This window comes from Vombatus ursinus, unplaced genomic scaffold (genome assembly GCF_900497805.2).
Source record: "Vombatus ursinus unplaced genomic scaffold, bare-nosed wombat genome assembly UNPS02012319.1, whole genome shotgun sequence".
NCBI classification, from domain to species: Eukaryota; Metazoa; Chordata; class Mammalia; order Diprotodontia; family Vombatidae; genus Vombatus; species Vombatus ursinus.
Genome location: NW_020952097.1, coordinates 2,780,638 through 2,793,843, shown reverse-complemented (window position 1 = coordinate 2,793,843; position 13,206 = coordinate 2,780,638). Strand labels below are relative to the sequence as shown.

At 41.3% G+C, this 13,206-nt stretch overlaps 1 protein-coding gene across 1 annotated transcript; it reads left to right on the top strand.

Moving 5' to 3' along the window:
• Window positions 1-195: 195 nt before the first annotated feature.
• LOC114039755 (immunoglobulin gamma-1 heavy chain-like) lies at window positions 196-5,274 on the top strand. The gene is made up of 5 exons (XM_027857595.1): window positions 196-1,019; window positions 1,615-1,878; window positions 2,271-2,318; window positions 4,433-4,546; window positions 5,042-5,274. Exons 1-4 carry the CDS (start codon window positions 617-619, stop codon window positions 4,543-4,545), a joined length of 828 nt encoding a protein of 275 aa, XP_027713396.1. The 5' UTR covers window positions 196-616; the 3' UTR covers window position 4,546; window positions 5,042-5,274.
• Window positions 5,275-13,206: the final 7,932 nt, after the last annotated feature.

Below are 13,206 nucleotides of genomic sequence, written 5' to 3'. Positions count from 1 at the left end.
TGAAGACAAAGGGTTTAGGTTCCTTCCTGTGTCACCGTGAGCAACTCTGTGGGAAAATTTTGGTCCTGGAACAGAAGTGACAGTGTTACCATGTAAGTTTCCTTGTTTTCAGAGAATGGGTACAGGGGTGGGGAAAGCTTGGCAGGGGGATCTCACTCCATTGAATCACAAGAGGGCTACAGGGATAGGGGAGAGCTTTGGGTTGGATTGATGGTTCCAGTCATGCTATGTCCTGAATAGTGGTGGTGAGTTTCTGTGGCTAACACTATTTTCAGATAGACCCTCTCTCTTTGCCCAGTCCAGGAACTTTCAGTCCTGTCAATCTCCCCACACCCATGAACCCCTATCTCCCTAGCCTTGGAAATCTTCTGATGCTCAGAGCTTCTGATAATCTGGGAAGCCTCTGGACCCAGGGACAGCTCCTATGAATCCAGGACCAACCTTGACCCTGTGATTCCCTGGATCCCACCAACAACCTTGACCTTTCCTGCTGCCATGGGTCTTTTGTCCCCCATATTCTTCACTACCTAGGTCTGGGGTCGAGGTGGGAAGATAGATTATGTTTGGGGTATGAGGCAGTGTAGGGGAATCAAAGCTCTATGTCCCAGGAGGAGGCATGGATGGACTGCTCCTACTTACTCTACCCCCAATTCTGCTTCATTCAGTGGAACAGACAGTGCTGACGGAGTCAGGGGGAGGCCTCCACAAAACTGGAAAGACCCTGAACCTCAAATGCCAAACCTCTGGTTTCCAGTTCAAGACAAGCAAACTTGGCTGCTACTTTTGGGACCCTGGCCATGCCCCACTGTGGTTGGCCAGTCTCGACAGTAGTTCTACAGATGCTACTGAAGACCGAATCACTGCCTCCAGGAAGGACACTGGCAGCTGGATTTTCCTAAAGATTGAGGGCCTGGGCCTCAGAGATTCTGGCCAATACCACTGTGCAAGGGGGGTGGTCAATGGAGATGACACAGACAAATTGGTCTTTGGTAGTGGTATAGATGTGACTGTGGAGCCTGGTGAGTACCTCTACTATCCCAGTCCTAAAAAAAAATCCTAAGACTTCAGGTCACATAGTCAGTCAGTGTTGGGTCTAGAACAGAAGCAGAGTCCCCCATCTCCCAGTCTCCTCTTTCTACCACAATGTACTCTATGATCATGCATAGCTAACATTCCCACTCTGAGCTGAAATCCCTGGAGATGGATTATGGTAAGTCATTAAAGGGCTTTGGGTTCATATCATAAGACCCACGGACTGGGACACACAGCAATAGGTATCTGAGATTTGTCAACACAGTGACAATCAGGAGTTGAGAGAGTGGGGAAGGGAAAAGGAGACTCTGGTCTACGGGGCAGCACAGGCATGAGTTGGGGACATGGGAACCAGGCTGAAGCTGGGGCTTGGGGCAGGAAATGAGACTGAGGTTTGTTTTTGACAGTTGCTTGGTCACATGAATTTGTTCCCCACATATAGGTCCAGGCTGAGGTTAAGGGGGGGTAGGAAATTTAGGGCTAAAGTTTGTTTTTCACAGTTATATGCCTGTCATATGTGTGCCTTTCCCACATCTGGGACTAGGTCCAGATAGGGGACAGGAAGCCATCATTTGATTGCAGGACCTCGAGCTCCCCTGTCACCCAGTGTGTTCTTGGTGAGAGGTCAGAATGCTGTGGCCTGCCTGATCAGGAACTTCTACCCCAAGGAACTCCATGTGTCCCTGGACTCCCCTGTGCCTTTGCTCTCAGCCCAGGCTCTTACTCTGGTTCCCATGGCCAATGGCACCTACAGTGCTGTCCAGATTGGCAGGGTTGGTGAGAATGATACAGTAACCTGCTCAGTGAAGCACCTTGGGAAAGAGATACATGTATCTTACAAGCCAGGTATGATTAGCACCTGGCTGACAGAGGTTGGGGGAAAGAGGTGGAAAAGAGAGATGTGTCAGTCTAAAAAGGGGCATCCTTGGTTCATTGAAGGACAGGGATATAGGCTGTGTCTGGGGAGGGTATTACATGGTGCTAAGTAAAGTTTTAAGCTAGGGGAAAGGGTCTGGAATTGGAATGTTGGTCCTAGGATAGATAGGAGTATCCTAGGAAAAGAGATCAGACTGCTAGAGATAGGAATCCTGGTCTGGGGACGAGGTCTAGAATTGAAAGGGGCAGCTAGGATCAGGACATTGTCCTAGTGTGGGAAGGTGGTTCCTGAACTGGGAGAGGGGTAGTCCTGGGCTCACTGAGGAATAGAACTGTTTCGGAGACTGTGTTTCTGGCTTCAGATCATACTGGATCAGACCCTGGGATTGCCCCTGAGCAGGATCTCATAGGTGAGTTAAAGATTCATGGTGAAAAGGCAAAGCTAATGAGACTGAACCAAGAGCCTCATAGGAATGGAAAATGCAACAGTGACTAGAAGGGGAAACTGACAAAGCCTGAAAGTTACCAAGAAGGAAATTTAGCTTTGATTATGTAACAAATAAGTTTCTGACTATTAGGGCTTTTAAAAAGTGGAATGGGTTGTCTGAAGAGGCCATGGGACCACCTCATTGAGTCACTTTCAGCAAAGGTTGGATGAGACCATTTAGGGGTATGTCATATAAGGAATTCCTTCTAGGCACAGGCTGGACAAGTTGGCTACTCGGGTCCTTTCTAAGGGAAATAATCCTGCTAGTTTCTATTTTGTCCTACTTTGATAATGGGATAGCCTAGGGTTCAGAGTGACAATCACTCCAGGTATGGAGTGTGTGATATCCCACAGTCTGGGTGTATCATAATTCAGGGTTCAAAGTGTCTAATGTTACACAGGAAATGTCACATTCCATAAACTGAGCTGAGCCCTCCCTGATCCTTCGTAATTCACACTCTCTCACAGTAATTGCTCCAAACAGCCTGTACTCTCCTCTTCATACCCTTGTCTTCCACAGTTGCAGCAGACATCTTACTTCAAATAGGGCTTGTTATCATTTTCTTTAATCTTCTTCCTTCTGTTTTTCCATCACTATTTCTGTCACTATTACATTCACTTATCCCATGCTAGAATCATTCGAGTTATTTTTGATTCTTCTACCTCATTCAAATTTCATATCACATCCAATATATTCTAACAAATATTTATTGTCCACTCTCTTTGTGCATGACGTTAGGGATTCAGTGGAAAAAATGAAAAATAGTCCTTGCCCTCAAGGGGCTTACATTCTACTGGGGGGCAGGACACACCATACAAACAGATAAGTATTTCTATGATTAGTTGAAGAGGGAAAGAGCACCACTAAATAAGGAGATGAGGCAAGACTTCCTGCTTGAATTGGTGCAAGAGCTGTGCCTTGAAGAAAGCTAGGGATTCTAAGAATGGAGGTGAGGAGGCAATGTATTCCAAACTGAGGGTCAGGTGAGAGGAGGTGGGAGATAGAATACAGGTTTGGTGAACAGCAAATAGGTCAGATGGTTGATACATGGAGCGTGTGAAGGGGGAATAACATGCATTAACTATGGAAAAGTAGATTAGAACTAAATTGTGAAAGATTGCAATTTATCCTGGAGTCAGTAGGGAGCCACTGAAGATTCTTGAGCTGGGAAAATGACATGGTCAGACTTGTGTGTTGGTAAGATAATTCCGACAAGTGTGTAGAGGATAAATTTGAGATGGGGGAAACTGGAAGCAGAAAGATCAATTAGGAGGTTGTTGCCATAGTTTAGGTAAGAAATGATGGGACCCTGCACCAGGGTGGTTCCTGTATGAATGGACAGAAGGGAGACAAAAAATACAGAATTGAGAAGACTTGATGATGGATTGGATACATGGAGGTAAGAGAGAGATAAGAAATTATGATGTTAAGGTTGTGAATCTGGCTTACTAGAAGGATGGTGGTTTCTTAAAATAAGTAGGAAAGTTTAGAAGAAAGGTAAGCTTAGGGGGAAAGGTAATGAGTTCCATTTTAGTCATGCTTGGTTTGGAATGCCTAGGATATACCTAGTTCAGGTGTGAAGAACCTGCAGCCTCAAGGCCACATGTGTCCCTCTAGGTCCTCAAGTGCAGCCCTTTGATTGAATCCAAACTTGGATTCAATCAAAGGGCTGCACTTGAGGACCTTGGATTCAATCAAAGGGCTGCACTTGAGGACCTAGAGGGACACATATGGTCTCATCCTACTTGGAGGCAGATCTAAATTTGAATCTCATCTATGATACCTGTTAGCTAAATGATCATGGGCAAGTCACTCAAACACTCTGAGTCAGTTTTCTCATTGATAAAATGACGGTAATAACTATAGTACCTACTTCATGGTGTTTGGGTGAAAATCTCTTGAGATTTTGTGTAGATTGTTTTGCAAACCTTATAAGCACTACATAAATGTTAGGCAGGATTAATGTTTCTATAGCTTCGGGTGGGCCCCTAGAATCCAGCATGCCTCCCCTTGACCTTGACCATTGCACCCTCCAGGAGGACCTGAGCAAGGGAACAAGCTACTCCTCAGTGTGATGGGACTGAGACTGCTATTTGTGAAGACTGTGGCCATCAATGTCCTCTTCACCACCACGGCCTTGATCTTCTGAGGTAAATGCCTAGCTTTGGCCTATCTTTCCATTCCTTCTGACTTCTCTCAGATAATTAATCCCAGCCTCCTTTCTGTCACCTCAGATTCTCCTCTGTATTTCCAGCTTTTCCTCAGTCCCCATTCTGTCCCCTCAGATTTTTCTCTGGCCTTCAGATCCCTCCTTAGTCCCTTTGCTGTACACTTGTTCATTTCTCACAGAATCCTTTGACTTGTTAGAATTTCTCCATGGCTTCCTCCTCACTCACTATACCTCATTTGCCTTTCAGCCTCCTCTCTGCTCTGATCTCTTCGCTCTCATCACAGACACCCTTTCACCCTCCATCACCTTCACTTCAGGCTCCACTTCACCCTGGTCTCATCTTCAGTATCCCCTCCATCTCCTTGCTTCTCCTTCTTCTTAAGAAAGCTTGACCTTGAGGGGAAGGCTAAGGGGCAGGGCAATGAGTTTGGCATCTGACTCCCTGATTTTTGACTTCTAACTTCTGCTTCTCCAGGAAGAACTTGAGGAAGGTCTAAGAAGTTGCCATTTGGATTCTGAATCTCTCTGAGGACCCCAGAATGACTTCTGGATAAACTCAAGATAACTCCAGAATGACCCAAGGACCCATAATTATTCCAGTTACATTCAATTTCCTTTAAATTGCAGACTCTTCATTCCTGGTCTATATTCCCCATGATATGGTATTCCTCATTTCCTTAGTCCTACAATAAAGACAAGAAAGCCTCGCCTTGCTCTGGGTTTCTATGTATCATCGTGAGGTCTTCAAAGGCCAAGTCCATTTGAATCTTTCAGCTTGGCCTACTGTGATACCCCACTCACTTCCCACCTTCACTATCTTCTTTCTACAGGAGGCTCTGTTTGAGGCTGACAAGGGGATGAATTCATACCAATGGGAACCTGATCATGAGTACCAATAAGAGCTGAGAGTGAGACCCTGTGAATTAATGGAATGATGATGATGATGATTGATATTGATAATAGTAACAGCCAGCATTTATATAGCCCTTTAAGGTTTGCAGAGGGCTTTACAAATATCTTATTTTATCCTTATGACAACCCCAGGAGATAGGTGCTATTATTATCTCTATATTTTGAAAGTGATACAAACAGACTGGCCCAGGGTCACACAGCTAGTAATTGTCTGAGGTCAAATTTGAACTCAGGTCTTTTTGATTCCAGGTTCAATACAGCAAGTTGCTCAGGATGGGAACCTGCTGGTGGAAAGTGTGCTTCACCATCTTCTCTTGTCTGACTCACTATGTCCCTGTCATTGTGCTTCCTCATAGAGCTTCCTTTCAGAGCTGGAAAGTGATCATAGCTGAGTGGTCATTCAGTTGAACCCATACACAAAAGAATCCCCTCTATAACCCATTTAGTAAGTGGCCATCCAGTCTCTGCTTAAAGACCTCCAATGAGAGGCAGTCATTACCTGGTTGGCCAATTCTGGTTTTGGATAATCCTAATTGTTAAAAATTTTCTCCTTCTATCAAACCTCAAATTTCCATTTGGCATCTCCTAGTTTGCCATGTCAGGTCAAAAACAGCACCTTTCCATGATAGCCCTTAAAATAACTGAACATCAGCAATGCTGATATGTCCTAATTTATAGGGTGGCTAGGAAGTAGGTGCTTTGTAAACGCTAACCTGCTACAGAAATAGGAATGATCTCAGGGATTGATCCCTCTCTTGGGCTCCTGATTTCTATTGCTCATTGCCCTTTGGATGTTTCTAGGTGGATATCATCACAGTATTTCAAGGTCAATGGGCCTAAACCTGAACTGATGACCTTCACCCCCAAAACAGCTCTAGACGTTTTATGATTTAGTCAGAAGAAAGCAGAACTGTCACAACCCAAGTAGACATGTATATCTTAGATAGGCACACACGCGCGCACACCCACACACACCCACACATACACACAAACACACCTTGTGCTGATACAAAATATTAAAGGAGTCAAAGGCACCTGCAGAGATCAAACTCTCGGCTTCCTCAGCTTGGCTTCTCTCCTTATCTCAAGAAGCCTTTGTCTTCCCTGGACACCTGTCAAGTACAGGAGGGCAACTGAAGTCTCAACCTAGGAGGAAGCCTGCTGGCCCAGCAGAAAGGGGCCTGCTCAGAGGAGCCTGGAGAGCACCTTCCTGATTCCTTTCTCCTCCCCTTAACAGGAGGAAGTGCTGGCTGTCAGTTAATTTGTTCATAGTCTACCTTCACAAATCAACTTCAGAGGGAAAGCACCCCCCTTGCTTTTTATAAAAGTGCTCTCAAAAAATAGGGACTATATGGGCTATGACCTGGGCTAACTAGACCCTGGGCACAAAAAAAATCATAGCAAAGAATAGTCCTTACTTTAATAGAACATACAAGCTACTGGGGAGGGCCACATAGGGGTGGGTAGGGGGAATGCCACAGATGAACAACATAATGTGAGGGGAGGAAGGGCCCTAAAAATAGTAGACTTTGAAAGCTTTATCCTAAGAGGTGTCACCAGAGATGAACCTTGATGGATATGAAGAACTCTAAGACTAGGAATTTAGGAGTGGGAAACTTTCCAAGCACTGAGGACATCTTGTACAAAGACATGAAGGCAGGAAACATAATACAGTTGTTAGGGAATAGAAAGTAAGCCAGTTTATCTGGAACAGAGTGAGGGAAAGGAAGTGAAATGTCTGATTGTGAAGGACTTTAATTGCTAAGCTGAGGAGTTTGTATCGTATCCTAGAAAGATGGGGAGCCACTAAAACTTCTTGAGAAAGAAGGTCAGATGTGCATTTAACCAAGTTTATTTTGGCAGCTGTGATTGGACTGATTGGAGACAGGAGAGCCTGGGGGGAAGGGGATCAAGTAGGAGACTTTTGTAATATTTCAGGGGGACAGGTTATGAAACCTCAAATGAGGATGGTAGCTCTGTGAGTGGTGATGAATATGAAAGATATTGGGGAAATAGAACAGACAAGACACGATAAGTTATTGGATGAGGTGGTGAGGTTATGCAGAGCATGAAATGTTGAAGAAAGGTCACAAACTTGAATGGCTATGGTCTCAAAAGAAATGGGGAAGTTTAGAGTATGGACAGGTTGTAGGAGAAGGTAATGAGCTCCATTTCAGACAAGTTGAGTTTGAGATACATCCTAGACATCCAAGTGAAAATGTACTTCAGATAAGTTGGTGATCTCTGGAACCTGAGTTTAGGAAAGAGATCAAGGCTAGTTATATAAATTTGAGAGTACTCTGTAAAGAGAGCCTAATTGAGCCCATTGGATTTGGTGATGTCATCCAAAGAGAGATGGTAGAAACAGAAGAGGACCTAGGATAAATTCAGACTTATCTGGGACCAACTATTTATTAGAGAAGTTTTTCTCATCTGCAAAAGGAGGATAATAATGTTTATACTAACTAATCAAAAGGTGGTTGTTGGGAGAACACTGCAATCCTTGAAGCCCTGTAGAAATCTGAGGTATTAGCATCAGTATTATCATTACCTCATATTGGAGCTTGGGAATCTGCAAGATTTCTGCAAAATCATGACAAAACATCCTTTGTGTCCAAAAACACTTGTGATAGTGGGATTGTGACTGGTGGAAACCCCAAATGAGCCTTGCTTTTTTATAGCAAAAATTAATGTGGTGATATTTCCCCCTAGCGGTGGTACTGAGGAAACACCAGGCAATTCATTGGTTGCTGCAACCACCAACATAATATTCAGAAAATCAGTGAGAATCACAAGATCTTTGATCTAGATGTGACCTTTAAGATCACCCTAGGCCTAGGGTGGGGAACCTTTGTATGCATGAGGCCTTAGTTAACTTTAAAATTAAGAAATAATTTTTGTTTTTTAAAATTATAAAGTATATAGTAGTTAGATTTTTACAAAATAATGTACATTTTAAAGTATATCTAACAAGTTTCTTGAATGTGATCTTATTTGATTACAGTTAAATTTCCACCATGAAAAGATTTCCCACTCCTGACCTAGTCCAACCCATTTATTTTATAATTAAGGAAACTGATGGTCAAAGAAGGGAAATGACTTGTCTAAAGTCTCAGAGGCAGTGAATGGTAGGACAAGGACTTGAGCCTAGATGTTTTAGCTCCTCCTTCCTTTATTTGTCCATACTATACCACACTACTTTTGTGGGAAGAGATTTTTTAAAATTAACAATATACAGGCTGTCATTTATGTTATTGACGGTGAAACACAAGCATTCATAATTGCAACACCTAGTTGTTCTGTTGTTTCAGTTATGTCTGACTCTTTGAGACTCCATCTGGCGTTTTCTTGGCAAAGATACTAGAATGGTTTGCCATTTTTCTCCAACTCCTCTTACAGATGAAGAAATGGAGGCAAGCAGGGCTAAGTAATTGTGCCTAGAGTCACGTAGCTAGTAAGTGTCTGAGGCAGGATTTGAACTCAGGAAGATAAGTCATGAGTTGTTGAGGAGACTCAGTAGTACTTGGCATCTGATTGGATGTAGAGCGTGAGGCAAAATAAAGAATCAATGTTCAGGTCTAGAGAAGGAGGACGGTGTGACCAGACATCTCCTATTCCTCTCTAATTTGTTCATGACATGACCTTTGATATAACAATACTAGCTAACATATATAGTTCTTTAAGGTTTGCAAAGCACTTTACACATATCATCTCATTGGATCCTCACAACAACCCTGTGGAGTATTATCATTTTCCTCATTTTACTGTTAAGGAAACTGAGACTGAGAGAGGTCAAATGACTTGCCCAGGGCCAAACATCCAGAAAGTATTTGAGTCAGGATTTGAACTCAAGTCTTCCTGATTCCACGTCCATCATTCTATCCACTATGCCACTTGGGTGCCTCTTTTTCATGTTGGTATAATAAGTCCTTGTGCCAACAGAGTCCTTGTGTCATTGGGTTTAAAATACACTATGTTGTTGTGTTCAATTCCTTCTGGTTCATATTTGTCTAATCTGTTCCACTGAACAGCTTTTATATTTTAAAAAATTTTGAAGTTTAAATTGTTTATTGTGAATTGTTTCAAGTAAGTTTGAATATTTGTGATTGAACTTTTTGAAGCAAGTATTGTTTCAAAGCCAATCTGACTGTTAGTGGCTAAATGGAATGGTGGTGCCAGTCTGAGGTTGGATTTGAACTACTTTGTAATAGTATATTTTGAGGTCTAGTCCTGCCAGGCCCTACTCTTTTTCACCTTTTTTCATTATTTCTCTTGAGTCTTTTTATCTTTATGAATTTTGTTATTACTTTGTCTAGTTCTGTAAAATAAAAGTAATCCTTTGCTAGTTTCATTGTTATGGAACTGATTCTGTATGTCATTCTAAATGGTATTGTCTCTTATATATTTTATACGTGCTGAAGAACTTTGAATGGAATATATTTTTCTATTCTTTCCAGCTGCATTTGATTGCTGATATAGAGAAAACCAACTGTTTTGTGGAATTGTTTTATATCCTGCTGCTTTGCTAAAGTTATTAATTGCTTTTATTAATTTGATTTGAATTTCTGGGGTTCTCTGAGTACACTTAGAATAATTGATGGTTATTGTCCTTTGTTCTTGAAGAGGACCAAAATGACATCCCTATGTTAGAGTCAAGTCACAGTGAGTCCAACTGTGGCTGATCAGACCAATACAAGCTCAGGATTCTCTACCACAGGTTGGGCACAGGTAGCCCATGTGCACATTTGTGGTGGATTCTCTAAATTTGTGCATCTTGCACTTCTTTTGAGCTACTTCAATTCTACTTTGCTCATAGAGTAAAGCACCTTTTCTTTCAGGGCATGCTACGCTGGGTGGTCCTGTGCTATTGTTTCCTGTGTCACACAATCAGTTTCAAAGTTCTTAAAAGAGACCTCGAAAGTGTCCTTGTATTACTTTTTCTAAACATTGTGTGAGTGCTTGCCCTGTGTGAGTTCTCCATAAAATAGTCCTTTTGGCAAGCATATGTTTGGCACTCAAACAACGTGGCCAGGCCATCAGAGTCACACTCTCTGCAGCAGAGTTTGAATGCTTGTTCAAGAAAGGACCTCAGTGGGGCAGCTAGGTAGAGCAGTGAATAGAACTCTGGCCTTGGAGTCAGGAGGACCTGAGTTCAAATCCAGCCTCAGACACTTAACACTTACTAGCTATGTGACCTCGGGCAAGTCCCTTAACCCCGATTCCCTCACCAAAAAAAAAAAAAGAAAGGACCTCAGTGTCTGGTATCTTTTCCTGCCAGGTGATCTTCCTAAGACAATTCAAATAGAAGCAATTCAATTTCCTGCCATGGCACTGGTATAATATCCAGGTTTCACAGGCATACAGCAATGAGGCCAGCACAATGGTTCTGTAGACCTTCAGTTTGGTAGTCAGTCTAATACCTCTTCTCTCTCACACTTTCCTTCGGGCCCTCCCAAACACTGAGCTAACTCTGACAATGCATGCATCAACCTCATTTTCAATGTGTACATCCCTGGAAAGTATACTGCCAAGGTAAGTGAACTTATCCACAGTATTCAAAACTTCTCCATTTGCCATAATTGATTGTTCCACATATGGATGATGGCTGATGGAGCACCACTGTTTTGTTGGTGTTAATCGTTAGGCCAAAATTAGTGCAAGCAGCAGGGCATCAATCCATACTTTGTTGCATCTCAGCTTCAGAAGCTGCATTGAGTGCACAACCATTTGCAAAAAGAAAATTATGCATCAACCTTCCCTCCTTGGCTTGTAGCCTTTTCTAGTTGAAGAATTTACCATCAGTGCAGTAGCTGACCTTGATGCTGAGTTTGTCCTCATTGAAGGTATTTGAAAGCATGGCTGAAAATATCATGCTAAAAGCATGGGAGCAAACACACAGGCTTGTTTCACTCCATCGGTGACTGGGAAAGCATGAAAGCATTGTTCAGAACCTGAGCAAACATGCCATCATGAAATTGACACACAGTGCTGATGAACTTCTCTGGGCAATCAAATGAGTTAATTAATTTAGGTAGAATCATCATTTTTATTTTACTAGCTCAGCCTACCCATGAGCCACTGATATTTTTGTAGTTATTTAGATCTGACTTTATTTATGTGGAAAGTGTTTTGTAATAATGTTTATATATTTCCTTGGTTTGTCTTGGCAGGTAGACTCTCAAATATTTTATGTCTACGGTAATTTTAAATGGAATTTCTCTTTCTATCTCTTGCTGCTGGGCTTTGTGAGTAATATATAGAAATGCCCATGTTTTGTGTGGGTTTATTTTATATCTGCAACTTTGCTAAATTTTCTTGTTATTTCAAATAATTTTTTCCTTGATTCTCTAGGCTTCTCCAAGTATACCATCATATCATCTTCAAAGAGTGATAGCTTTGTTTCCTCACTGACAATTCTAATTTCTTCAATTTCTTTTTCCTCTGTTATGGCTAAAGCTAACATTTCTAGTACAATATTGAATAATGATGATAATGGCATCCTTACTTCACCCCTGATATTATTGGGAAGGCTTCTAGCTTATCTCCTTTACAGATATTGCTTGCTGATGATTCTAGACAGATACTACTCATTTCAAGGAAAGCTCCCTTTATTCCTATGCTCTCTAGTGTTTTTTTTTTTTTAAATAGGAATGGGTGCTGTATTTTGTCAAAAAGCTTTTTCAGCATCTATTAAGATAATCATATGATCTTGTTATTGATATGGTCAATTATACAGATACAGATTTCCTAATATTGAACCAACCCTACATTCCTGGTATAAATCCCACTTGGTCATAGCGTATGATCCATGTGATCTATTGCTGTAATCTCCTTGCTTAGACTTTGTTTAAAATTTTTGCATTAATATTCTCTATTAGCCTCATATATTTTTGTTAGTTCCATATATATATCTATATATCTATATATCTATCTATATATATATATACACATATATAGGATATCATACCCTTTAAAAAGAGATATTTGATATACATTTTTCCCAATTGGCCACTTCCTTTTTCATCCTGGTGATGTTCATTTTATTCACGTGAAATATTTTCAATTTCATGTAATAGAGATTATCTATTTTTAATTTGGTGATCAGTGCAATCTACCTCTCTCTCTCTCTCTCAGCTATACCTCTGAAAGATAACTGGTTCTAATTTTTAATATTTAAATATTAATATTCCCTTGCACAACAAATTAATGATATTTAAATATTAATATTTAATATTCAAGTCACATGTCTATTTCAGGCTTATTAGGATATATGGTGTGATTAGCCTAAGGCATGTTTTTTCCCAAATTGCTTTCCAATTTAAACTTATGTCTTTCTGACTTCAGGTCCATCACATTATCTATCCACTGCAACACCTCACCTCCTCAAATAGCTAGCATTTATATATCACTTTAAGGTTTTCAAAGTCCTTGATTACGTCATCATTTGATAAGACTCAGTAAAAGTATAGTTTGCATTATTGTAGTCTGAGAATGAACATTTTTCATTCCTTATCTTCCTAAGACCTAGCTCAGTCATCACTGCTTCCAAGAAGCCTTCTCATATCCCACAGACTAGAATAGATCTCTCTCTCTCCACAATGTCTCATCCCACTGCTTGACTTCTAGGCACTTATCATATTCTATCCTGTATCATAGTGCTCTATTGTCTACCTACCTGTTTGTCAGTCTGTCTATCTATCTATCTATCTATCTATCTATCTATCTATC

What these genes read in the sequence shown, in the direction of transcription:
- LOC114039755 (XM_027857595.1), top strand. Translation starts at nt 617, where the DNA reads ATGGATGGACTGCTCCTACTTACTCTACCCCCAATTCTGCTTCATTCA. An exon ending in AGATGTGACTGTGGAGCCTG is followed by an intron (nt 1,020 to 1,614) that starts GTGAGTACCTCT and finishes ATTTGATTGCAG; the next exon opens with GACCTCGAGCTCCCCTGTCA. An exon ending in CCCTGAGCAGGATCTCATAG is followed by an intron (nt 2,319 to 4,432) that starts GTGAGTTAAAGA and finishes TGCACCCTCCAG; the next exon opens with GAGGACCTGAGCAAGGGAAC.